This window comes from Prionailurus bengalensis, chromosome D4, assembly GCF_016509475.1.
Source record: "Prionailurus bengalensis isolate Pbe53 chromosome D4, Fcat_Pben_1.1_paternal_pri, whole genome shotgun sequence".
Classification (NCBI taxonomy): Eukaryota; Metazoa; Chordata; class Mammalia; order Carnivora; family Felidae; genus Prionailurus; species Prionailurus bengalensis.
Window position 1 is genome coordinate 1460834 of NC_057359.1, and position 24645 is coordinate 1485478.

General features: G+C 63.1%; 1 protein-coding gene across 1 annotated transcript in view; it reads left to right on the forward strand.

The window, feature by feature from the left end:
• PHF2 (PHD finger protein 2) overlaps window positions 1–21508 on the forward strand; it is a 77686-nt gene extending 56178 nt beyond the window's left edge. Inside the window, exons 6-22 of the mRNA XM_043567333.1 lie at window positions 1888–2074; window positions 2912–3074; window positions 3707–3794; window positions 4156–4262; window positions 5470–5561; window positions 6372–6461; window positions 7388–7756; window positions 8684–8803; window positions 8975–9090; window positions 10513–10691; window positions 10769–10839; window positions 11550–11710; window positions 15760–16034; window positions 17210–17305; window positions 17573–17682; window positions 18668–19019; window positions 19568–21508. Coding sequence (XP_043423268.1) covers window positions 1888–2074; window positions 2912–3074; window positions 3707–3794; window positions 4156–4262; window positions 5470–5561; window positions 6372–6461; window positions 7388–7756; window positions 8684–8803; window positions 8975–9090; window positions 10513–10691; window positions 10769–10839; window positions 11550–11710; window positions 15760–16034; window positions 17210–17305; window positions 17573–17682; window positions 18668–19019; window positions 19568–19656 — 2665 coding nt within the window. The 3' untranslated portion in view covers window positions 19657–21508. The remainder of the gene's footprint in view (window positions 1–1887; window positions 2075–2911; window positions 3075–3706; window positions 3795–4155; window positions 4263–5469; window positions 5562–6371; window positions 6462–7387; window positions 7757–8683; window positions 8804–8974; window positions 9091–10512; window positions 10692–10768; window positions 10840–11549; window positions 11711–15759; window positions 16035–17209; window positions 17306–17572; window positions 17683–18667; window positions 19020–19567) is intronic.
• The last annotated feature ends 3137 nt before the right edge of the window (window positions 21509–24645 follow it).

Below are 24645 nucleotides of genomic sequence, written 5' to 3' on the forward strand. Positions count from 1 at the left end.
TGAAAAGCACGTGTGATAGCCAGATAGCTTGTGTGCAGAAGGGCAGGTAGGAAAAAAGAGTTACTGAAAACCACACTGAGAAGGAGAATATAGAACTCTGCCAGGAGCCCAGACAGGATATTGTAACTGGATGCTGGGGTCTGTTTGAGCTTCCCGACAGCATAGGCGTAAAGGGAAATAGGATAGATTAGCGTATCGAGAGAAAGCTATCTCCTGCGGCTTCACAAGCAGGATTGTCCCCCAGGCTGGGTTCTGATGAGAGCATACTCAGGAGCTTGGTCTGCTGGCCAACCTGGGGGCTTCAGAGAGAGCTGCCCGCGTGGCAGAGCTGGGGAGCTGGTGCTTTGGTGTGTGGTTTCCCCTTGGGCCTCTTGGGGCCAGCCCTCTGCTGGCAGAAAATGTGTGGTGCCGCCGGTGTCCTCAGGCCCGGTCCAAGGATCACAGGGGTCGTGAACACGTCACACCAGGCCATTTGTGGGCTTGGTGCCAGGGCTGTCGAGGGGGAGAGGGTGGCTTCCACGTCATCAGTGCTGTCCCTGAAGACGCCAGCTGGGGCTGCAGGGGCCAGGCCTGATCACAGTCTGTCTGTGGCCATGTTAGGGTCTGTGGGGATCCTGCCGTGACTCACGTGTCCCCTGATCCCAGAGGCGCCTGCTGTGACAGTGACGTGTCAATTATGTGGACGTATGTCGTCACCTCTGCACTGTCACCCACCGTGGCCTCAGGTGCCTGGGGGCCATGGGACCCAGCCTGTCCATTCTGGGAGGCTGCAGGGAGCAGTGAGCCTCGGTGGCAGGAGGGCAGGCTGGCTGTGTGCTCGAGGAGCCGTCCAGCAAGGAAGTGAGGGCGTTTGTGGCCATGGGGGGAAGTGCTCGTGTGTGGTGTGCAGAGGTCTTCTCTCCTGTGGCAGCAGGGGGCCTGGGAGCCACCGTGGGCATGGACGGTGGGGAGGGGTCTCAGGGGAGAGAGAGGAACACCAGCTTGGGACAAGCCGGAGATGTCAAGAGGGTCTGCTGCTGAGGTCTGGAGGGCGGAGTGGTGGGGCCTAGCTTGTGGTTTGTGACACTCTTGTCTGGGCCGGCATGGCCTTCCGTGTGGAGCTGTGCGGTTCTGTCCTGCCTGAGGCGGCCAGCATGTGGATGTGTCACCGCGCAGGGCTGCTGACCTGGACGACTTTGATGCCATACTGGCATTTTTTTATTAATTTTTTTTAATGTTTATTTTTGAGAGAGACGGAGACAGAATGGGAATTATTTAGGGGCAGAGAGAGAGGGTGACAGAATCCAAAGCAGGCTCCAGGCTCCGAGCTGTCAGCACAGAGCCCAATGCGGGGCTCGAACTCACGAGCTGCGAGATCATGACCTGAGCTGAAGTCGGACGCTCAACCGACTGAGCCACCCAGATGCCCCCATACTGGCATTTTAATCAGGCCAGTGACATTTAATTGAAAAGGCCACCTTTGCCTGTCTGTGTCTTCCTTGAAGACGAGTTAGCTGGTCTGACAATGACCGATGTGGCTCCTGGCTCCAGGTCCCCTGTGGTCTGCTCTGGAGACCAGTGGCTTCTCACCAAGCGATATCCAGCAGCACCCTCATGGGCCCCCCTGGGCCATCCCCTTCTGGGTCCTCAGGGAGGGGCGTTCTCTGGCCTTCCCCCTCCCCCAACTTTGGATGGAGAGACCCCATGTTAGGCACCTGCTGTGGCTGCACCCGGCGGCCAGCTGCGATCTGCCCCTGCAAACCTTAGTTTGCTCATCTGTAAAATGGCCGTGTCACATAGCCCCGGGTGGAGAACTGCTGAGGGACGTGCACCACCTTTCCCGCCTGGGGGCCCGGCAGGTGCGGGGGAGCTTCCTGCCGCCGATGCCCCTCCTCCTGTCTCCCCCAGGATGTCCAGCTTCGTGGAGCCACCTGACATCGTCAAGAAGCTGTCCTGGGTGGAGACCTGCTGGCCGGACGACGCACTGCTGGCCAAGCCCAAGGTGACCAAGTACTGCCTGATCTGCGTGAAGGACAGCTACACCGACTTCCACATCGACTCGGGGGGCGCCTCTGCTTGGTACCACGTGCTCAAGGTGGGCACACCCGCCTCCACGAGCAAGGCCGCCTGCGGTCCCCACGGCCCCCATGGGGCCAGCACCTGGGGGGGCTTGGGCATGTGTTTCTCCGGTCCTCAGGAGATGGGGGTGGGGGAGCCTCGGGGCCAGAGTGGCCCAGATGTGTTGCCTTTTTCTGGGGAAGGGTGAGGCTCATGAAGCCCACTGGAGGGGGCCTGACGCTCTGTATTCCGGACCCCTAAGGAGGGGAGTGCGGTGCTGGGAAGGCTTCCTGGAAGAGGGGGCGAAGGAACGTGTGTAGGGGCCCACACAAGAGCGGGGAGGGCTGGGGGCCCCTGCCAGGGGACAAGGGAGATGTGAAGACAAACAGAGAAGGAGATGCCAAGTCTTGGGCTCAGGCACCGGCCCCGGGTCTCCCTGCACCTGCCTGAGCCTGACTCGTGGGGCGGCGGGGCTCATGGTCCTGGCCCTGTGGAGTGCTGAGTGTGGGGCGGGCCGGAGCCTGGCCAGGGGGGCCATCCTTCCATCTGCAGCCCAGACGCAGGAGGCTCTCAGGAGTGGAGCAAGTCATGACACAGCGGGGCTGCCCCTGCCACACGTGGCATTCCCAGTGTCGCGCAAGCGTGGCGTGTGGGGTGCCCAGGCTCTGGTGCCCATAACCTTTCCACAAACTGACTCCTGAACTGCAAGGCCCGTGTGGCCCCAACATCTCCGGGAAGGGACGGTGTCCCTGGGTGTCCACGGTCCCTGGGCAGTGGCCGGCTCTGCCCCCCAGCGGTGTCCCCTGCCTGTGGTGCCCCCGCCCCCCAGCGTCCTGGGCGGTGGCGGGCTCTGCCAGTGGCCTCTTGTTGGCAGGGGGAGAAGATCTTCTATCTCATCAAGCCGGCTTCGGCCAACATCTCCCTGTACGAGCGCTGGCAGTCGGCCGCAAACCACAGCGAGATGTTCTTTGCAGACCAGGTGGACAGGTGTTATAAATGCACCCTCAAGCAGGGCCAGACGCTCTTCATCCCCTCAGGTGAGCATCCGCGGGGCTGTCCGCCTTGTCCTGGGGCCCTGGGAGCCGGCCCTGTGCCCCGCATTTTTGCTCATCTGGACAGTTCAGCCTGAGGAGGAGGAAGGGCCTTACAGGCCTCATGCTGCTTCACCCTGAGACGTTCCTCCTTCTCCAGAAGGCCTCTTGCACGTAGCATGATGCCAATACCTAAGCAGCCGCTGCTCACATTTCCTAATTGCAGATATTTTTTCCCCCATTTTCAATCAGGATTGAATAAGGCCTCATACTCCTATTCGTTTAGGTGTTCGGAGTCCTTCCTGAGAGACCCCTTCCTCCCCCGGGTTCCCCCCTTCCCCCCGGCCACGGTGACATCCCCATGTGGCCCAGGTTCCCCTCTGAGGACAGTCCGGGGACCAGCCCAGCTCTCCCAGGGCTGTGGCAGCTCGGCTTGGGCCCCCCACCCCCACACCCACCCCCACCCCCATGTGTGGAGTTCGGGGTGCTGGGCAGCCCAGGCCTGGGTGGGAAGCTCCTGGGCCTGGGCCAGGCAGGAAGTGCACTGAGCAGCCCGGCCAGCTTGGACGAGGGCACCAGGACAGGCTGGAAGGAGCCTCGAGTACCACGAAGGGCTGGCCACCTCCCTGTCTCCCCAGGCTGGATTTACGCCACGCTCACGCCTGTGGACTGCCTGGCCTTCGCGGGACATTTCCTCCACAGCCTGAGCGTGGAGATGCAGATGAGGTAGGGCCACGCCGGCCTGGGTTCCACCAGGCAGGTCCCCTGCTGCCAGGCCGGTGTGGTGGCGTCTCCCCTGAGTTCTGGGCGTGCCGTTAGCCTCTTCCTTGGGAGGTGGGCTGTGATCTCGCAGGGGCCCCTGAGTGGCCCGGTCCCTGCGTAGCCCCAGTGGCCCTGGCCCATGGAGCTCGTTCCCATGTGGTCCCCCACTCCTCCCTGCTGCGCTGGGCCCGTGGTGGAGGCTGGGGCAGCATAGCCGCGCTGTGGCCTTGTCACAGCTGTGACTCGTGACTCTGGCATGGGCTCACACTTAGTGTCGCCCCCTCAGAGCTCAGTGCTCTGGACAGTTCTTTGCTATGGTTTCCAGAGCATATGAAGTGGAAAGGAGATTGAAACTTGGCAGCCTGACTCAGTTTCCCAACTTCGAAACTGCCTGCTGGTACATGGGAAAGCATTTGCTGGAGGCGTTTAAAGGTACGGATGTCCAGGTTGGCGTCTCTGCCTGTGGGTGGAGCACAGCCTTCGAGGGGCCTGAGCCCTGCTCTGCAGTGTGGGGCTGGGGGGTGCTGGGCAGGGTGGTTCATGTTTTGGAAAGAACGCTGGTGTGTGTCCCCGGGCCTGGTGTGCGCAGCCTTCTTGGCTCCTGGTGGGGCTCAGTTGGGATGTCAAGAGGCCTGAGGGTCTGCCTGGCTCCCAGCTGCCAGCTGAGGACCACTGCAACGTCCCTGCCGTCCTAGGGGTGGGTGTGCCTGTTGGGGTCCCCGCGGAGGCTTGTGGGAAAGGGGTGGGCCCCTTGGGTCCCTGCTGTCCGTGGACACCCAGCTGCCTTGCACCCCAGGCCTTCAGGGTCAGTGCCTGGCTCCTACAGCCAGCTGAGACCCCTTCCTCAGGGCAGGGGCTCTGGCTCCTGTTAGAGATGGGAAAGCTAAAAACTGACCTTAGTCCTGGCTGGCCAGGTTTCAATGAAATTCATCCATTGGGCCCCAAATGCAGAGCACTTCACCCTGGCAGGGGCGTGTCTAGGAGGGAGTCCAGTCCTGCCCCCGGGGCTCATGGTAGGGAAGTGAGACGGGGGCAGCTTAGGCAGAGCAGAGCCCCGCCCCCCCCCCCCCCCCCCCCCCCCCGCTGGAGACGGCCTGATGGGGTGACCACTGACCGTGGACCCGCATGTCTGTCGTGGTGACTCGGAGATCAGGCCGCTCGGCCTCTGCAGCAAGCTACCCGGCCGGAAAGGGGGCACTCTGTCCCCTTCCTGGGGGCTCGCACAGCCCCCCAGGGCGTCTCTGAGACCGTGCTTGCCCTGGCCCACCACCGCAGGGACCCGCCGTGCCGCAGCTATGCAGGGGCAGCGTGTGGTGTGGGTGCGCCTGTGGCCCCTCACTGAGGTGGGCGGGGAGCCACGTGGAGGGGGAACACCTGGACCCTGCGGGTGGACGGTGGGGGTGGGGGGAGCGCCAGTCCTGCCCTCACGGGGCACCTGGATTGGGTCCCCGAGGTTCCGAGAGCAACCGTTGGCAGTTGGGCAGGTGGCAGTGGGCAGAGGTCCGTCCGGACTCCGCCCCTGCCCCGCCCACCGCGTGAAGTAGCCCGCAGGCGGTGGGCGGGGAGGGGCGGGGAGGGGCGGGGAGGGGCGGGGCGGGCACACGCCCCCCAGATCAAATCCCTCTGCCTCCCCACCCAGGTTCTCACAAATCTGGGAAGCAGCTGCCCCCTCATCTAGTCCAAGGAGCTAAAATTCTCAATGGTGCTTTTAGATCATGGACGAAAAAGCAGGTAGGGAGATGTGCCCCATGTGAGGGGGAAGAGGGGTGGGTCCGGGCGGGGAGCCTTTCCTCTAGTGGGAGCCAGCCTGTGAAGAGCTCACCTGTAGCGGGGTAGGGGGAGCAGGGCCCGGCCCAAGGCGCAGCGCGGGGGCCCAGGGGCCTGGAGAGTCTGCAGGGGGGAAGGTGGGTGGTGGAGATACCACGGAGTGCCCCTGAGGGGGCAGGGCCGGGTGGGGCGGGGGGGGGGGGGCCCAGGACGTGAGCTGGGATCAGCCTCTTGGCCCTGGGCCCATCTAGGCATCAGCTCATCAGCTCAGAGGTGGCCTTTGCTCTGTGATGTGGGCATCCCTTTACACTGTGTCCCCACATGGTGCCCTCCACAGCAACAGACCTTTTACCCTACAAGGTGCCCCCAGCAGCTCTGCCCTGTCCTGCACCCCCTGCCCCGCCGTGTCCCCCAGCAGCGCTGTCGGGTGATCCCCCAGGGCTGTCCTATATCCACATCTCTGGCTTCAAGGCCTGGAACAGTCTCTGGTGTCCATCCCACCTCCCCTCAGCCACATGGCCAGGTGTAGCAGCCTTGTGCCCGGGAAGAAGGGACCGCCCACGTCCACGCTCCAGCCAGCGGTGGCCTCGGGCATGTCGTCCTTTCTGGGACTTTGTTTCTCCTCCTGTGGAGTGGGGTCATGACAGAGCCTTCCCCCTGCCTGTCTGATGGGGCCTGGGTCGGAGGGCCCCTGTGGGTGGGAAGGGGTGGGGTGGCGTGGCCTAGACGGTAGACAGCAGCACCCAGCCCGGGCCTGTGTGTGTTGTCCTTCAGGCTTTGGCGGAGCATGAGGACGAACTCCCAGAGCACTTCAAACCTTCCCAGCTCATCAAAGACCTCGCCAAAGAGATCCGGCTCAGCGAGGTAGGGCGGACCCCCGGAGGCTGCCGACCCTGGCAGGGGGACCCTCTGCCTGCCTTCCCTGGCCCTCCCCAGAGCCGCCCGCCAGGGACAGTGGTGTCTGAGATGGCTCCTCCCCCAGCCCTCTGGGGCAGGGTCACCGGCACAGTGCAAACTCCTAGGCACCTGTGGCTGCCTGTGACCTCCTGGCAGGAGCCCTGGGAAAGCGGGATGGGGCTCCTCTGCAGCTTTCCCAAGGGGCGGGGAGGAGACTGGAGGAAGGACATGTCCAGCCTCCGGAGGCCCTGCTTGCGTGAGCCCGGACTGCCCCCAGCTTCTCTGTGCTGCAGGGTGGGACAGCAGTTCCCACCAAGGAGGCAGAGGGGTCAGGTAGCTGATGGTGTAGACGAACAGCATCCTGTCGTGTGGGTACTGTAGATGGATGTGTCACATGATGGTGTAGACAGATGTGAGGGTGTCCTATGGATACTGCAGGACAGACACGAACATGTCTGGTAGATGGTGTAGCCAGGTGTATCCTACGGACCCTGTAGGACAGATGTGAGTGTGACCCATGGGTGGTGTAGACGGGTGTATCCTATGGACACGGTAGGACAGACGTGAGGGTATCCCATAGGTGGTGTAGGTAGTGTATTCTACAGACGCTGTAGGACAGACGTGAGTGTGACCCGTAGGTGGTGTAGATGGGTGTATCGTATGGATGCTGTAGGACAGACGTGAGTGTGAGGTGGTGTAGATGGGTGTATCGTATGGATGCTGTAGGACAGACGTGAGTGTGAGGTGGTATAGATGGGTGTATCCTACGGATGCCATAGGACAGATGCAAGCATGTAGACGGATGCTCTTTTCTGCTGGGTTGTCTCCCACGGCCTGGGCTGAGGCCCTCCTGGCAGGAGGTGGCTGACCACCTCTTCTTGTCCTTGCCCCAGAATGCCTCCAAGGCCACCCGACCTGAAGTGACCCCAGCCATCTCCTCAGATGAGGTCTGTTTTGGGGACCGGGAGAAAGAGGAGCCCCCATCCCCTATTGAGGCCAGCCCTCCTCGGTCCTTCCTGGAGAAAGTGTCCAAGAAAAAGACTCCCAAAACCGTGAAGATGCCCAAACCGTCCAAAGTCCCCAAACCCCCCAAGCCTCCGAAGCCCCCAAAGCCCCCCAAGCCCCTAAAGCTCAAGGATGGGGGCAAGAAGAAAGGGAAGAAGTGCAGGGGGGCAGCCTCTCCCACCATCCCCAACCTGGACCTGCTGGAGGCCCACACCAAGGAGGCGCTTACCAAGATCGAGCCACCCAAGAAAGGCAAGGTGGGTGGTCTCACCCTCCTGTCAGAGGGTCCACAGACACCTCAGAGACTGGCCTGCGGCCCAGAACCAGCGCTGCCGTGTCCTTGTACTAGGGGCCGGGGGCAGGTGAGCTGTGCCCAACGAGCTTGGCACAGGGGGGACAGAGCCTCCCAGTGAAGGCAGTGGTGTCTGTGCTGGGACGGGGGTCCCACACGGGGTCACGCAGGGGGACGAGCTGGCTGAGTCTTCTCTGGGACCTGTAGGTGGGCCAGGCACCCACGAGAGCAGTGGGGGGGTGGGGGTAGAAGTGGGGGACTGGCGATGTGGGCAGTTACTTGAGGGGCCTGAGCCCCCATAATCAGTGAGAGAGGCAGGCCTGGCCCTGACCAGTGTAACCAGAGGGCCTTAGGCATGGGCTTCAGGGACAATGAGACACTGAGACCCGGCCCCATTGAGTGATCTCCTGCTAGTGGGAGGCTGATACCCCTTCTCGGGGAATCACTGACAACCAGGGCCAGTGTCACAGGGCTCCAGTGGGGCACATTGGTTTTCCTTTCCTTGAGGCAGAGAGGGTGGATGAATGAACAAATGAACAGGTGGATGGATGGCAGGAAGAGGGAGGGAGGGCATGAGGAGGGGAGGGTACATGAATGGGTGGATAGGTGGGTGGATAGATGGGGTGGTGGGTGGGTGGGCGGATGGATGGATGGATGGATGGATGGTTACGATGGTGGGTGGGTGGGTGGGTGGGTGGATGGTGGGTGAGTGGGGTGGATGAATGGATGATGAGTGGATAGATGGGGTGAGTGGATGGGTAGCTGAGCTGCCGCACGTGAGCCAGCAGGAGGCAGGGGCTCTGTGCCGTGTGGCTCTCACTTTGCCCTGTAGCCTCAGAGATCCTTGACCCTCTCCTGTGTCCACTGCTGGGTCATGACTGCTATTTTCTAGGCCACAAAGGGTGTCCTGAGTGTGCCCAACAAGGAGGTGATCAGTTCACAGAATGATGTGGAGAGGCTAGAAATCCGAGAACAAACTAAGAGCAAGTCAGAAGCCAAGTGGAAGTACAAGGTGAGGAGTGTGTGCGTGTGTGCGCACGTTTGCACACACGTGAGCCTAGGCGCTACAGAGAATGGGGTTCCTGGATGATGTGGTCCGAGGGAGGAGGCCGGCCCGTCCCAACACCTCCGCCCACTGGCTGCCTGCATGCAGCCCAGTGACAGCCCTGGGTTTGCTTTTCAGAACAGCAAACCCGACTCCCTGCTGAAGATGGAGGAGGAGCAGAAGCTGGAGAAGTCTCCTCTCTCAGGAAACAAGGACACCAAGTTCTCGTTTTCTTTCAACAAGAGACTGCTGGGGTACGTGCACACTCAGCCTGCAGGGGCAGGCGCACGCGCTTGCACACAGCACACACGCACAGAAACGCACCCCACATCACACGGGCTCGTACACGCTACACACACACCCCACATGCACACACACGACCTCCTGGAGGGGTCCCCAGGTGAGCCCCCCCCCCCCACCTTCCAGAGCTGGCTGACATCACCAGGCAGAACCTTTCCCCACCTCCCAACCTGATAGCTCTGGTGGGTGGAGAGGGGCCAGCTGGTGTGTGCTTGCAGAGGGGAGAGCGTGACTGGGTGGCCTCCAGCCCAGTCGCTGCCCTGGGCTGGCACAGAACACGTAGGGGGGGTCAGGGTCCTGGCCTCGGGGCTCAGAGGCCTGTGTGAACCCGTCGTTCTCAAATGTGCCCCAAATTATGGCTGTGATGGAGGCTGTGGAGGATAGAAGTGCAGGGCTTGTGGGGCCCGAGAAATCGGGAGGGCTTCCTGGCGGAGGTGGCACTGAGCTGAGAGGCAGGAAGGGTGTGTGTGGGAGTGGGCATGGCGGTGTTCCAGACGGCGGAAGGGGTCTGTGTCTGCCGAGCAGCTTGGCCGCCGAGAAGCCCCTTGTCAGCCAGGGTCCCACGCGCAGATGCTCGCTGAGTCTGAGGTTGGGGTGGGCGCCCCCCGGCTGGGAAGCAGTACATCCCAGTGGGAATGGGGCCAGTTTTCTGCCATGGGCTTCAGTTTCCTTGTTGCAGGTGGTGGGGAAGCAGGGCGGGGGCAACGTCCAGCGCCGTGCAGAGCCTGGCCCGACATCCCGTTGGTCCCAAGACCTCTAGACAGTGTGCCGAGACTGCTCAGTGAGCAGGGGCCTGGGTCTGGTCTGGGTGGTCTTGGGGCCCAGAGGCCTGTGGGGAAGGGCCCGTCGCCTGGACCTCGTGGCCCTGAGCACAGGCTTGATTGTCTGAAGCTCGGTTGCTGGGCGCTGAAGCTTTGGAAATGGAGAAGGCAGCGGTGGATGGGACTCTGTGCGTGCACACGTGCGCGTGGACACCGTATCACAGCTGTGTGTGCATGCCGGTGTGCACATCCAGCAGGGCTCCCTGCCGCCTGGTGTGTATGCTTCAGATGCTGGCAGTTGGAGCTGCCCTGTGGGGAGCAGCGGAAGGCCCAGCCCTGGCTTGCTGTCCCCATTGCTGGACGCGTCGGAGCCCCGCCTCACCCGAGTTGAATGATAGCTTTTAGAACATTGTGTCTGCACCGCAGTCGGAATTAATTTTTCCAACACAGCTCCACGGGGACCCCAGGCCGTGGATGCTGGCTGCCTCTGAAATCGAGCTGGGAGCAGAGCCTCGGGGGGGGGGGGGGGGGGGCGGGGGGAGCACACCCTCCAACAGCTGGAGGACGGGCCGGCCGCTGTCCCATGGTGCTGACCGGCCCGCGTGTGCACCGCAGCTCCAAGGCCCTGAAGCCGCAGCCTGGCCCCGGCGTGTTTGGGGCCGTGCAGAGCTTCAAGGAGGACAAGCCCCAGCCCGTGCGGGACGAGTACGAGTACGTGTCCGATGATGGGGAGCTCAAGATTGACGAGTTCCCCATCAGGAGGAAGCGGAGCGCCCCCAAGAGAGACTTGTCCTGTGAGTGAGGGCGCAGGGGGTGGGGGGCGGCCGTGCTCCCGTGGCCTCGGCCAGACGCATCTCTGCTGTGCTTTCAGTCTTACTGGACGGGAAGGAGCCGCTGCCCACGCCCGTTACGAAGCCAAAGCTGGACTCGGCACTCTACAAGGTGTGTCTGCCCCGGGTCCCCGGGAGGCCAGGCCACACGCCCGTCCCTGTCTCTGGCCGTCCTGCTTCGCAGGGGACGTGGCTCATCTTCATGCTCCCCGGGCGTTTCCATGGGGGTTGGCCTGGGTTCTGGAGTGGGGCCACGGACCCACAGGGAGGGATGAACGCCGGGGTGGGACTCAAGGAGGGTCTTCGGGTCTCTGTGGGTGGCTGTGCCACCGTGAAGATGATGAATGGTGGGGGGAGCGGGGCCAGGCCTGCCGGGGGTCCTGCACCATGGTTGGGGGGGGTGGCTAAGTTAGGCTGCGTCCAGCCCAGGACACGGTGGCTGTTTGCAAGGAGGCCAGGGGTCCCCAGAGCCACCTGCCAGTGGCTGTTAACTGGGGCTCTGCGTGTGGCCCGTGCTCCCACCGGCTCCCTGCCCACCCACACGGGCTCTCCTCCCATCTGTTGTCAGTACCGGCGCTCCTGTGGAAGGCTCCGTGAACCAGGGTTTCCTGGGGAAATAGGGCAGCCTTCCGGGACAGGCCCCTGGGGCCCGACAGAAAGCTCTGGGGTCTAGCCGTTTTGTGTGTGTCTGGCCAGCAGGCCCCGCAGTGCTTGTTCTAAGGGCCGGCTCTTGAAAGACTGTGAGAAACCTGTTTGTGGCCAGAGGGAGACAATAGCTGTCCCTCAAGCCCTGTCTGATGCGTGGCTCTATCCCCGCGGCAGAGTGACGAGTCCTCTGATGAGGGCTCGCTGCACATCGACACGGACACCAAGCCTGCCCGCAACGCCAAAGTGAAGAAAGACAGCGGGGGCTCAGCCGCGGGCATCCTGGATCTGCTGCAGGCCAGTGAGGAGGTTGGAGCGCTCGAGTACAACCCCAACAGGTAGGCCTGCAGGGCACACGTGGGCTCTCTGGGCCTACGTCCCAGAGGTAGGCTGGCCAGGGAGGTGAGTGGGCGCTGGCCTGCTGCTCTCGAAGGTCTGTGGAGCCCCTGAGTAAGGGCACGGAGCTCCCCCCGACCCTGCCACAGTCTTGGACACCTGCACTCACAGGAGGCTGAGCGGCTGCCCTCCTTGGGGGAATGCGGAGAACCAGGGCTGGGCTGGGCTCCTGGCTGGGAGGTCTAGCAGTCTCTATCTAGATGCTTCCCAAATGCTGTGAAGGTAATGTAGGAAATTTTCCATGGCCTGTGCCCAGCCTCCGGGTCAAGGGCACCTGGTGTCTCTGGGACCCAGGGCTTCAGAGACCTCACCCTGCAGGGAGAGAGAATGTCGTTTCAGAGCCTGGGGACAGGAGAGACGTGCCCTGGGAGGGGCCACACCTGCCAGGTCCTCAGATGACCGCACCCATCCGGGGGCACGTGCAGACCCACCCAGATTGCCGTTGACCACTGCGTGCAAACAGACATGCACTTGCCTGGCAGGGTTGGGAGCCCACTTGCGGCTGTGGGGGCCCCTGGATGCCGAGATTCCTCCTGCCCAGGCCTGCTAGGCCCCAGACCTGCGATCCGAGAGACACGGATTAACCCCTCTGGGCTCGTTTCTCTGGTGATGGTCCCAGCTGAATTCTCTGCCCACCCAACTAATTTTGTTTTTAAGCATTGTGGTCATTTTTTGCTCACGTGGAATTGCCACAAGTACCACAGACAGATAACCGAGGGGTCAGGGCCTCCCACCTGGGAGTTTGTCCCCTGCCCGTCCCCACGACAGCAGCACGTTCCGGCGGCCCAGGAGACACTGAGGCAGCACAAGTGGCGGAGGCCAGAGCAGAATCCCTGTCCTGCCCGATGACAGAGCTTGGTGGGGGCCCGGGACGGTGGGCTGTGCTGGGCGGTGACATCCAGGCAGGAAGGGCTGGGCCTGAGGAAGGCAGGGCGCACGTGGCCTGCCCAGAACTCGGTCCCCTAGCTCTGCCCCTGAGACCGTGTTCCCAAAATTGCAGTCCCAGCGCTGCATGAGCTGTGGGGAGGCCGCAGGGCCCCCAGGAAGCGCATTAGGCGGCGATCGGAGAGGATCCTGGCTAAGTCACTTGGCTGTGTTTTCTTTCACGAATCACGGTGTTTTGTGCAATACTGTGTTCACAGGCAGCTGTAGGTGCTTTCTCTCGGCATGCGGATGGCAGTGTCTGCTGCCCTTTGGGGTATGCGTTTCCTGCTTGGCATTAAGTGGTTTCTGTACACGCACAGATATGAGTCCCTCGCGACAGAAATGCCCTGTGGCCTTTGCTATGGCGGGACCCTGGCCTGAGGCTTTGCCAGGAGAAGTCTGGCTGTGACCCCCTTTCCAGGAGGGCACTGGCCCCACGCGGCCTTGGGGTGCCCTTCTTCCGGAAAGAACCCTGGCTGGCTGATGCTCGGACTCTGGAGGGAGGGCTGCCGGTCCGAGGTGCACCGCTAACTGCCCTGCACACACACACGTGTGCCCTCACACCCACCCGCACATGCACACGTGCCTGCCAGGCCCACCCGGACCGCCTGCTGCAGGCAGTCCCTCTCCCCAGTCTCCCATTTGGAGAGCGGGTCAGTTTTTGATGGTCCATTTGCTCTGTTTTAAGTATTTGCTGCTGGGAAAAAACAGCTGAAAAAAAATGGAGGGAAATATGTTAATTTCGTGTGGATGGTTTGCTTAGCGTTTACCGCTGGGGATTGGGGGGAGGATTCTGGTATGATAATTGGAGGATTAAGAGATGAGTTTCCATGTGCACCAGCTAGACTTTGCTCCTTGGTGCGCCCGCCCTGCGTGGGCTGACCGCTGGCCCGGGCAGCATGCAGCCCTGGGCTCAACAGGCCTCCCTCCTGGGTGCAGCAGAGCTGGGCTGGGACCACGCCAGTTCCCCAGGGGAAGCTCCCGGTGGGTGTCCTGCCCCCCTGCCCTCCTGTCCCTGTGGGAAGCCTGGTGTCTGCCCAGCCTTGAGGCTGCGTGAGGGGGCCCAGAGCTTTGGGACGGGGCCGGACAGGGCCACATCCATGCCCCAGAGAGCCTGGTGCAGAGGGTGACGGGCCAGCCATTGGCTCCTGCTGTCTCCCCTGCAGGTCGGGGGTCTGTGCTGCTCAGAGACCACCGGTGACCGTGGCACAGCCGTGGTATACTGTGTGCTCCTGGCTAGGTCTGGACAAGCCTTTGCCTGTGCAGTGTGGACGGGGCAGAGGGTCCAGGAGCTCCCGATTCTGACCATCCGACTTGATTTCCCTATCGTTTTGGCTTTGGAACTGCAGTCCTGTTTGGTTGCAGCAGAAGCCAGGACACTGTGGTCCAGGGTATCTGGGGCAGAGCCCGAGAGGCGGTATTTGTGGGGATGCTGCTTGGAGAGCCCTCCCCAGCCCCCTCCTCCCTGCTCCGGACAGAGTCCCTGGCCTAGAGCCCAGCAGTGACCCAGCAGGACTACGTGTGTCCAAACTTGTCTCACTGGGCCCCTGGGACCTGCAGGGACGCTCTGTGTCTGTTCTCCCTGGGGGCCGGCTGTATCTCCCCCAGCCTGCCGGCCCTCCATTTGAGAAGTTCTCTCTTCTGAGCCGGGACTTGTGGCTCCTCGTTATAATGGTCTTACTACTAAACGTGTTTCCAACACTTCTGGAAGATGGGGTGGGGGTGGGGGGCAGCATGAGAGAGGACGAGGCAGAGCCCCCAGCAGGGCCTGTGTGGACTGACACCCTGGGTGCTGCTTTGGGGTCACAGTAGCCTCGAGTGGGTCCATCCCCCAGGGCACATGGGGCAGGCAGGAGAAGCGTGGATGTCAGACACCAGGGCTGGACCCTGCAGCCGCTGCCCAGGCCTTCTGGGTCTGTGATGGGGAGGAGGGCTAAGCGCCTGTGGCTTCCCCACCCCATTCGGGACTCCTGGTCCTGTCTCCCAGGGAGGGTCAGCTCAGGAGTGCCTGACACGGTGGTTTGGCTGGGGGCCCACAGGTCAGGGTGGGCTGGCCTGGCCCACTGGGAGCTTCCTGGGCTGGGTGTTGGGTGCCTTGCAGGGAGATGTGGAGGGTTGACCAGGGTGAGCTGTCTGTCCTGGTGCAGATAGGCTAGGGGGCGGAGCGGGGGGGGGGGTGGGGGGGGGGTGGGGGGGGCTGGCTGCAAGGAGGCATGGGCTGGGGCAGGGGCAGGAAAGCAGGCCTGGCGGGGGGGTGGGACATGGAGCTGAGGTCCCTGAGAAGGCCCAGACAGATCCCATGCGGGGGTCTGCGGGGACGGGGAGGAGAGCACAGCACCCGGAGGAGCCCAGGCCTTGGCGGTGAGAGCTGTCCCCATCCAGCCTCGTCCAGGCCTCTGTTCTGTTGGGGGGGGGGGGGGGGCTGCCACCCACCCCTCCCAGAGCCCAGGCCAGCGGAGGACGCAGCGTCAGTCAGCAGCACAGCCTCACTGGGTATCTGGAGGGAGGGGAGTCAGTTCAGCTGGGAGGAGGTGATGGCTGGGGGGGGGGGGGGGGGGGCGGGCAGGCGAAGAGAATGTGGCAAGGGGGTCCGACACTGCCCAGAGCCTGAGGGTGACAGGTGCCCGGATCAGGTCAGCAGAAGGTGGTGTTGGGAAAGCTGCCTGAGGGGGCGGCTGAGCGGAGCCGAGCTCAGGCCGGGCTGAGGTGTGGCCAGCAGGTAAAGAGCAGGTGGGAGAGAGCAGGCGCGATCAGAGGCCGGTACAGGCCTGTCCATCTGCCACCCTTCTCTCTCTGCCCCCTTCTGCTCCCTCTCTTCTCCTGTGTCCCCTCACCATGCCCTCTCTGACCCTGCAGCGTGTGGGGGCAAAGGGCTGGAGAAGGGGGTGGTTGGCTCTTTCAGAGAGGGAGTCATCAGCTACTGCTGTGCTCCACCCTGTGCCCTGTGCCACTGGGGGGTGGGGGCTACGTGGGCTGTGGACCATGGCCTATGGACTGCTTGCTGTGGGCTCAGTGCTGTGGGCCGCGGCCTGTGGGCTGAGCGCCGCCTTTCTCTCTGTGTCTCCAGCCAGCCCCCGGCCTCCCCCAGCACGCAGGAAGCAATTCAGGGAATGCTGTCCATGGCCAACCTGCAGGCCTCCGACTCCTGCCTGCAGACCACGTGGGGCGCCGGCCAGGCCAAGGGCAGCTCGCTGGTGGCTCACGGGGCCCGGAAGAACGGGGGTGGTGGCAAGGGCGCCGGCAAGCGGCTGCTGAAGAGGGCAGCGAAGAACAGCGTGGACCTGGATGATTACGAGGAGGAGCAGGACCATCTGGATGCCTGCTTCAAGGACTCAGACTATGGTGAGGCCCTGGGGGTGCGGGCAGGTGCCAGCAGTGCCCCCGGGCTTCTGCTCATTCTGGGAGCTGGGCCGTCTTCAGGAGACAGGAAAGTCGGCCTCAGAAGCATATGGTCGCCACCCAGAAAGAGCCCCTCCCTGGCCCGTAGCCCACAGAGTCTCTCCGTCTGTGTGCGTCACGTCCTGGGCACAGACCTTCCTTCTCGCGTGCTCTGCCGTGGCTGCCTCACGTGTTGGCCCCTTCCAGCCACTCTCGGCCGCCTGCTGGCTTCTGCCTCTCAGCCACCACGGACACTGCTGCTGGGAACGTTAGTGCAGGGGTGCCGTGTGGCCACGTTTGCAGTGCCTCTGGCGTGGACCTGGGACGGGGCGTTGCTGGGTTGGAGGTCCACGGCTGTTCTGCCCTCTGAGGACCGACCCCGCTACCCCCTCTGTGGCCACACTGTGGCATGCTCACAGACATGTTGAGACCACGGCCGTCCCGTCTGTCTCTGTGTGGGTCACAACACTGAGGCCCAGAGTGGCCCACATCCAAGGTGGGCAGTGAGCAGGGGGGGCCTTAGGGCATGACCCTCCCCCCCAGCCCTCCAGGCCCTGCTCTTGGGGCTCCGGGCAGCTCTGGGGAGCTGCTGTTGGCCGCAGGGGAGGGCTCAGGAGTGAGGACCTGCCTCCACACCTTGGCCTGCCCCCCTGGGGATGTCTGGGGCCCAGGGGTGTGCTACCCTAGTGATGCAGGGTCTGCCTTCGGCACGGTCCCCGTGGCCCAAGGGCCTCAACTCCCCACTCCTGCCCCTGGAGAACCCTCCCGAGGGGAGGTTGGGCCTGCCCTGTCGGGTGGACACCTGCGGGCCTGGATGTGGGGCCTGCCGTATTCTGACAGACTGACAGCAGTGAGCGCTGTGGTGGGGGCACCCGGGAATCCCCCCAGAGCTGCTGTGCGGGGCTTCCTCATCAAAGACTCGCTGGGGCAGGCCTGGGAGCTCTTGTCTGGCCAGTCCCTGCCCTTGCTGTGCCTCAGGGGGCCTGGGCTGGATGGCTCCCAGGGGAGTTCTGCGCACGCGTGCGTGTGTGTGTGTGTGTGTGTGTGTGTGGCAGCCATGACAGGAGGGACAGTGCTCTGCAGCTTGAAGTCCCCCGCTCTCAGCAGGGGCTCAGCCTCCCCCCGCCTCCACCTCCTAGTTTACCCCTCCCTGGAGTCTGATGAGGACAGTCCGGTCTTCAAGTCCCGGTCCAAGAAGAGGAAGGGCTCAGACGACGCCCCCTACAGCCCCACAGGTAGTGCAGGAGCCGGGGTTGGGGGACTGCCTGCGGGGGGCCGGCCCCTCACCTACATTGTCTGGATGAGCAGCCCTGGGGGGGGGTGTCTCTGCACCTGGCCTGGGGTGGGGGTCTGAGTCCACCTTCCGTGTGGCCCCTGCCTGCTGTCACCTGTCTTGCTGGCGTGGGGCCCCTCCCTGAGTTGTAAGGTGTTGGACACAGACTGACGCAGGGGTGCACAGGCATAGGTGGCCACTCGAGGCAGGCTGACGTTCTCTCCTGCAGCGAGGGTCGGCCCATCGGTGCCAAGGCAGGACAGGCCTGTGCGTGAGGGCACCAGAGTGGCCTCCATCGAGACTGGGCTGGCAGCTGCCGCAGCCAAGCTGTCCCAGCAGGTGAGACGGGCCCTGCCTGGGCTCAGCTCCCCAGATGCCTCTGCTCCTCACCCCAGCCCCCTGCCCAGGTCTCTGCTCCCCCCTAGCCCCGTGCCCAGGCCTCTGTTCCCCGCCAGCCCCTTACCCAGGCCTCTGCTCCCCCACCCCAGCCCCCTGCCCAGGCCTCTGCTCCCCCCAGCCCCTTACCCAGGCCTCTGCTCCCCCCCCCAGCCCCCTGCCCAGGCCTCTGCTACCCCCCAGCCCTGTGCCCAGGCCTCTGCCCGCCCCCAGCCCCCTGCCCAGGCCTCTGCTCTCCCCCTCCCAGCCCTGTGCCCAGACCTCTTCCCCCACCCCAGTCCCTTGCCCAGGCCTCTGCTCTCCCCAGCCTCCTGTCCAGGCCTCTGCTCCCCTGCCCCCAGCCCCCTGCCCAGACCTCTGCTCCCCCAGCCCCCTGCCCAGGCCTCTGCTCCCCACCCCAGCCCTGTGCCCAGGCCTCTGCTCTCCCACCCCTGCCCCCTGCCCAGGCCTCTGTCCACCCCCAGCCCCCTGCCCAGGCCTCTGCTCCTTCCCCCAGCCCCCTGCCCAAACTGCCCAGTCTGGGAGCTGTCTCAGGCTTGGGGACATTTGAGTCTTGCTGATCCCTGTTCACAAGTTTCTGGGAGTGAAGGGGGTTGGGGAGGGGGGTACTGATGGCACATTCCCCCCCTCGGCCGGGAGTCAGGCTATGGGTGGAGGAATGGGGCAGGGGGCACGTCCACTGCAGCTGAGTGGTGGTGCCACCTTCCATGTGTCCCCATGTCCAGGGCAGCTCACCCGCACGGGGGCAACGGTGGTCCCTGCATGGGTCCCGGTGCTGCTCAGGTTCACGGTGGGGGGGGGGGGGGGTGGCTAGGTGTGGACCCAGCCAGGTCTCCTGGAGGCCAGCTGGCCCAATGCCAGGGGAGTGGCCTCACACAAGAGGGACCAGCCCCTGTGTCTGAGGCCCGGCCGCATGCTTTGTCCAAAGGAGGAGCAAAAGAGCAGGAAGAAGAAGAGCACCAAAAGGAAGCTGGCCCCCAACACCCCCTCGCCCTCCGCCTCGGCCTCCGCCTCTGCCAGCACCACCCCGGCCTCCGCCACCCCGGCCTCCGCCACCCCGGCCTCCGCCAGCACGGCCAGCAGCCAGGCCTCGCAGGAGGGCAGCTCGCCCGAGCCCCCGCCTGAATCACACAGCAGCAGCCTGGCGGACCACGAGTACACTGCGGCCGGAGCCTTTGCAGGGGCCCAGGCCAGCCGCGCCTCCCAGCCCATGGCCCCCGGGGTCTTCCTCGCGCAGAGGCGGCCCTCCGCGTCATCCCCCAACAATACTGCCGCCAAAGGTACCGTGCCCGCGTGCCCTCAGACTGCACGCTAGAGGACCACAGGTCCCCTCTGTCCCCAGGTGGCCACATCTACAGCCACGTGCTCGGCCAGGGCCCCTCACAGTGCGAAAGCTGCTCCTGCTCGCCTTGGCTTTGGGGCCCAGCTTAGAGCTGGGTGTCGTCGGCAGTGTGCCGAGGGGCCCAGGGTGATCCAGGCTCCCTGGGTGGTTCGGGGGCAGGACGGCTGGCTGCGTCCCCAGGTCCCCACTCTCACCCCCAGACCCCCGATCTGCCTGCACCCTGGCCCCCAGGCCCAGCTGGCTGTGGACAGGAGTGTGGCTCCCGCCGCCAGGAGGAGGGCTAGGCCTCACTCCCTTGTGGTGCCGTCCCCCCCCCCCATCCCACAGCCTCGCAGCAGGGCACTTTGGTGACCACTGGTGGGTCCGCGGAGTCTGGAGCCCCGGGGCTCAGGCCCGCAGGCCTGTCTTACAGAGAAGATGGGGGCTCCAGGAGGGGAGGTTCCTCTCGAGCTCTCACACCCGCCACTTTTGTGTCTCTGGCTGCAGGAAAACGTACAAAAAAGGGCATGGCCACCGCCAAGCAGAGGCTTGGGAAAATTTTGAAAATTCATCGGAATGGAAAACTACTCCTTTAAAGTTTGGAAAGCCAGGATCCTTCCGCTCCGCTCAGGACCCCCGGAGCCCCGCTAGAACATCCGCCCCCAGGAGGGTGGCCGCGCTGCCTCACCCCAGGGAGGGCCTGGCCCCCTCCCGGCCACCACTCCCCCCCCCACACGAGCATCTGTTGCTTCAGCAGGCGGAGCTCACCAACGTGGACAGATGTCCTTTCTCAAGTTGCTTAGAGTGACCAGTTCCCGAAACTCGGCCCTGCCCACGTGAGGACCATTCCAGTTTCAGGACAACCTCCAGGCACCCCTGAGTGTGGGTGTGATTGCAGGGCCTCCGCAGCTCTGCTGGGAGCATGAGTCCTTCGAGGAAGGAGGAGTGAGCCAATGCTCACCAGGCCCAGAGTCTGAGCTGGCCACAGGCTGGTAGCCTCCAGAGGCTTAAAAAAGGCAAAGAACACTAGAGAGGAAGAGGAGGAGAAAATGGGATCTTGTGTGCCCCCCTACTCTTCCTGAGTGATTCTCAGTCCAGAGAGCGTTCGGCCCGGCCAGGAGAGGGGCCTCTATGCTCCGTGGCCGGCAGGTGGCGGGCCGGATGGTGGATGTCGTGCCCTGACCTGCCGGGGCGTTTGTCGGGATGCTGGGGCCGGCGGCAGGGTCTGTGTTAGTGGGTGGGGGCGCTATCGTGGGGTCCCCCTGGAAGGGTCGGGCCCAGCCACGACCTAGGGCCTGGGAGCCCAGGCTAAGCCATGTGGGCGGGCCCCGTCCAGCCCCACCGGCTACACTCGGAGAAGCACTTGTCAGCCGAGGCACCTGCCTGACGGGGCTGACGGCGGCTGGGCGGCCCAGGGACGCAGGGCCCGCACTTCTGTCTTGTCACCTGTCGGTGTTTGGTGTCGAGGCCACGGGCGGACCCCGGACCGCACGTCCTCCGCCCAGTGACACGGAGGGGCTGGATTTGTTTCTCAGGCAATCCTGTATTTTAATTTTAGATGTATCTCCTGAAGCATATTTTTCATAGAATGTAGCGTGTAAATAGCTTTTTAAATAACTTCTTTTTTATAAGAGTAAAAGTATCTTTAGGAATTTCTTTCTAGAGAGTCCTTCATTAACATTTATACGAGTTTTTTGCCGAGTCTGATGAGCAGTTGGGTTTCCAATGCTTCTCCTCTCCTTCTTTCTTTCTACTGTTATCGTCGGTATTCTTTCTTTCTCTTAGGAACTAAGGTATTGCCTGAAAAACAAGTGATGTCTGTGCAGCCTTATATCTGTCTTTACAGAAGCAAACCGCACGCACGAGACCTGTTCCAGACGCGACCAGAGAGGGGTCTTCAACTCGAATACCAGCTCTTTCTTTCCTTCTTGTTGGCGAAGGGGGTGGGGACGCCGCTATTTTATTAGCACCTTGTGAAGTGTTTCTGTGTTTTGTGATGCTGTAATTTATTAATGTTTGTAGCTTTTTATATTTGTACATTTCTTATGAGCTTTGTTTATACGCCCGTCCCAGGGCGCTGTGTCCATGCGCAGAAGTGGCCCGCGCTGCGGAGGGGGGGGTGCGGCCCCGCCCCCAGGCTGGCGGGCAAGGTCGCCGCCGGGCCCCGGCGGAGCCGCCCTGGCGTCTGCGAGGTTTCCTTTCCCGTCCTTGTTGAACATTTATATAATCTAACCCGGCCATCAAGCTGTTCTCTTTCTCTCTCTCTCTTTTATTTTTTAAAGTTTATTATTATTATTTGGCAACATGTACATTTCTAACAAAGTTTACCGTGGCTATTAAAGTGTTTTATTTCCCGATTCATATTACTCTTGTATCGAGTCCATGAGGTCTAAGGCAGCTTAGATCAAAGTTTTAAAAGAGTAAAAATATTTCAGGTTTTGTACAGAACCATGTCTGTGTCATTCCTGCTCATCCGCGGGAGGGGTGGCGGGAGGGGAGCGCGGGGCTGGGGCGAGGGTGGGCAGGCAGGCCAGGCGGGGCGGCCAGCCTTCTCCTCGGAAAGCCTTTGGATTGCCCGCGGAAAGCCAGAGTGCCCCAAGCCAGCCTGCAGGAGCAGCCGCCACGGCCCCGAGCACCACCCCCCCCCCCCCCCGGAGCCTCTAGAACCACTTACGGTTCACAGGTGAACGGTTTAGCTGAGTCAGTGAGCCCAGGGCCCGCACCCTGGGGTGTCAGCATGTGGGATCTGAGAGTTATTCACAACAGGTCCTGCCTGGACCCCCTCCACATGCACAGCGCAGGGCAGCTGAGGAGGGAGGGCATGGGCAGCTGCAGAAAAACCAGCCGCTGCTCTGGGAGAGGTGCCTGCGCCCACCCCCACCCCCGCACCTGCTGAGTATTCCTGGGCCCGTCATGGGGCATGGTGGGGGGACGGTGGGTGGTCCTTGTGCGCCCACTTCCCAGGTGGCCGTGGCCCAGGGCCTCGGCTTCCCAGGTAGCTGAGCAGCTGCCTGTGGATGTGCCCACCAGGCCACTGTGACCACACAGCTGAACACGCATCGGTGGGCGGCAGTGTGTTCAGGTGACGTGTTGGTGCCATTTGCCACGGGGCATAGAAATGCAATGCACAGCATCCTCGTCCCCCTCTCTGAGCTTTGGTTTCCTCCACCCTGTTGGGTGCCCAGCGTGCACATCCTCTGTCCCGCTCAGCGGCTGAGTGCCTCTGGGGCCTCGGCTGAGCTAAGGGAGGCTGGGGTGGGGGCTCCGGGTCCCCACCCTGCCTGGAAGGTACTGCCACCAAATGATGCCCCGGGTCAGGCCAAGGCTGCCCCTCCGCCAGGCCCGTGCATGTGACGTTCTCCCAGAGCTGCCCAAAGCCCAGTCCCCTCCATCAGATCCCACGAGAGAAAGTGGCCTTGGCACACCCCCCGGCCAGGCCCTCCCCCTGCTTGCGCTGTCCCATCCCTGCCCAGATCCAGCCCAATTCTTCCCTGTGGCTCCCCCGGGGGTACCCGCAGCCACCAGGTACCTGTGCCCAACCCTGTCCTTCAGGCCTCACTCTGGAGCCCCACCAAACCCAGATTGGTGGGTCCTGAGCTCACATCCTGGAGGCTGGGCCGTCTGGGCACTCCTCAGGTCCCCCCACCTTTGTGGGGCTCTCGGGACTGGGCCTTCAGAGGTCGTCTGGGGGCTGGGGCCCGGGCGTGCCCTGTGCCCTCACTGTGGCCCTGACAGCCTGTGTGAGGCATCCCCACGAGGTCCCTGCCCGGCCATGTCTGTGCGCGGGCTCGGGACGTGCGTCTCTGGGTAGGCCAGGCGGGCCCGTGCCAGGGCCTCCCCAGGTCGTCTCCCCTTCTCTGTGGGAGGCCAACAGCCCCACGCTGGTAAGCTGGGAGGGCGGGGGCCCAGTGAGCCGCCAGTACAGCCTGCAGATAGCCCGCGGGCCCCTTGGGGACCAGCGGCTGGGCTCCTGGGTTCCCCCCACCCCAGGAGGGCCTCCCTGGAGATAGCTGCTTGACTGCAGAACACTTTGCTAGAGCAACGGGCGAGCTGCACGTCAGGCCTCGGCGACGCTGAGCCGTTTGTTACTGCTGTTTGACAGGCACAGGCGGCGGACTGTTACACACTTAGTGTAACACTAAGTTACACACGCTGCTCCCTAACTAGTTTTCCCAAAGTTCAGCTGGATCCCCTGGTCACAAACTGAACACCTGCTGTGTGCCGGTTGCTGTGCTGAGAACCATCCGGAGCCGTCATGAAGGCCAACCAGAAGCCCATTTTACTGAGGAGGTCACCGCGTTTGGAGGAGGGACCCGCTCTCCTGCCTTGGGGAGAGCCCCAGCCTTGCCAGCTCCGGGATCACAGCGTGACCAGCTCCCTCACACGGGTTGGCCATGCAGAGACAAACCCCAGTGTCCGTGCACACCGCAGGCAGAAGGGGTGTCTGAGAAGTTCCCTGGAGCACCTGCAGGACATGAAAATGTCTTTAGCAACATGAGCAAAGGCCCTGGGGCAGGAGGCATCCCTCTGGGATATCGTCCTCCTGCCCCTCGAGGCTCCCCTCCCCTGAGGGTCCCCCTGCGCCCTGGCCCTGTGCCCAGCAGGCACATGTTTCTGTCGTCTCCACGCGGGCGGGAACCCAGTGCCTCGGGCAGCTGGTCTGTTTTGCGTGGCCGCCTCTCCGGGTGCCTGGAACCTGGGGACCAAGCCAGTCCCAAAATGGTCAGGAAATACCTTGGGGAAATACCAAGAGTGACCACCAGGGGGCAGGGGAGGGCCGAGAACCGGTCAGCGGCCGCGGGCAATGGAGGCGGGAGCTCCTTCCCAGCCCCGGGATGGCGGCCTAGGGGACTGCAAGGCCTAGGGGACGCAACCGCCGCCGGAGAGGTGAGTGAGCAGCGCCTGAAGTGCCAGGAAGGAGAGAACAATAATCCCATCAGCGTCGTCGGCACCAGCCACCTATGGGTAGGTTCACACTCACCACCGTCCTCTGTTGAAGGTCTGGGGACTGTCTTTATCTTATCAATGGGGAAACTGAGGCACGCAGTCTCACAGCTTGTGGAGCTGGGGTTCAAGTCCTGGCAGAACAATTCCTGGGTCCCAAAGGGAGGAACTGTGCCAGAGCAGTTGTGCAAAGGCCCTGATGTGTGGGGTCAGGGTGAGGTGCATCTGAGGACAGCTAGGAGCAGGGGCTCGAATGCAGGGGAGGCAGCAGGGAGTCGTGCTGTGGCACCTAGAGCTGTGTGAAGGGCCTGGCTCTCCCCTTCACCACGAGGGTCTCTTCAGTTCCACAGGCTGCATGAGAACTTCCACCCTGCCTCCCCCTCTGAGCCCTGCCTACCCTGCCTCTCTCTGCACAGCCCCAAGCAAAGAGCCCTCTTTGCAGATAGGGACACTGAGGCAGGTCTTCTGCAGGAAACATGGCTGCAGGAGGTCTCTGCCCCCCCTTGTTCGCAGTACTGAGTCTCTGGATGGGGTGTAGGAAGGAGAGTCAAGAGGCCTCTCCATTCAGGGTTTGAAAAAGGATGTTACCGGCATAAGAATCCAGGCTGGTTCCCAGCCCCGTGGAAGCAAGGCTCCTTAAC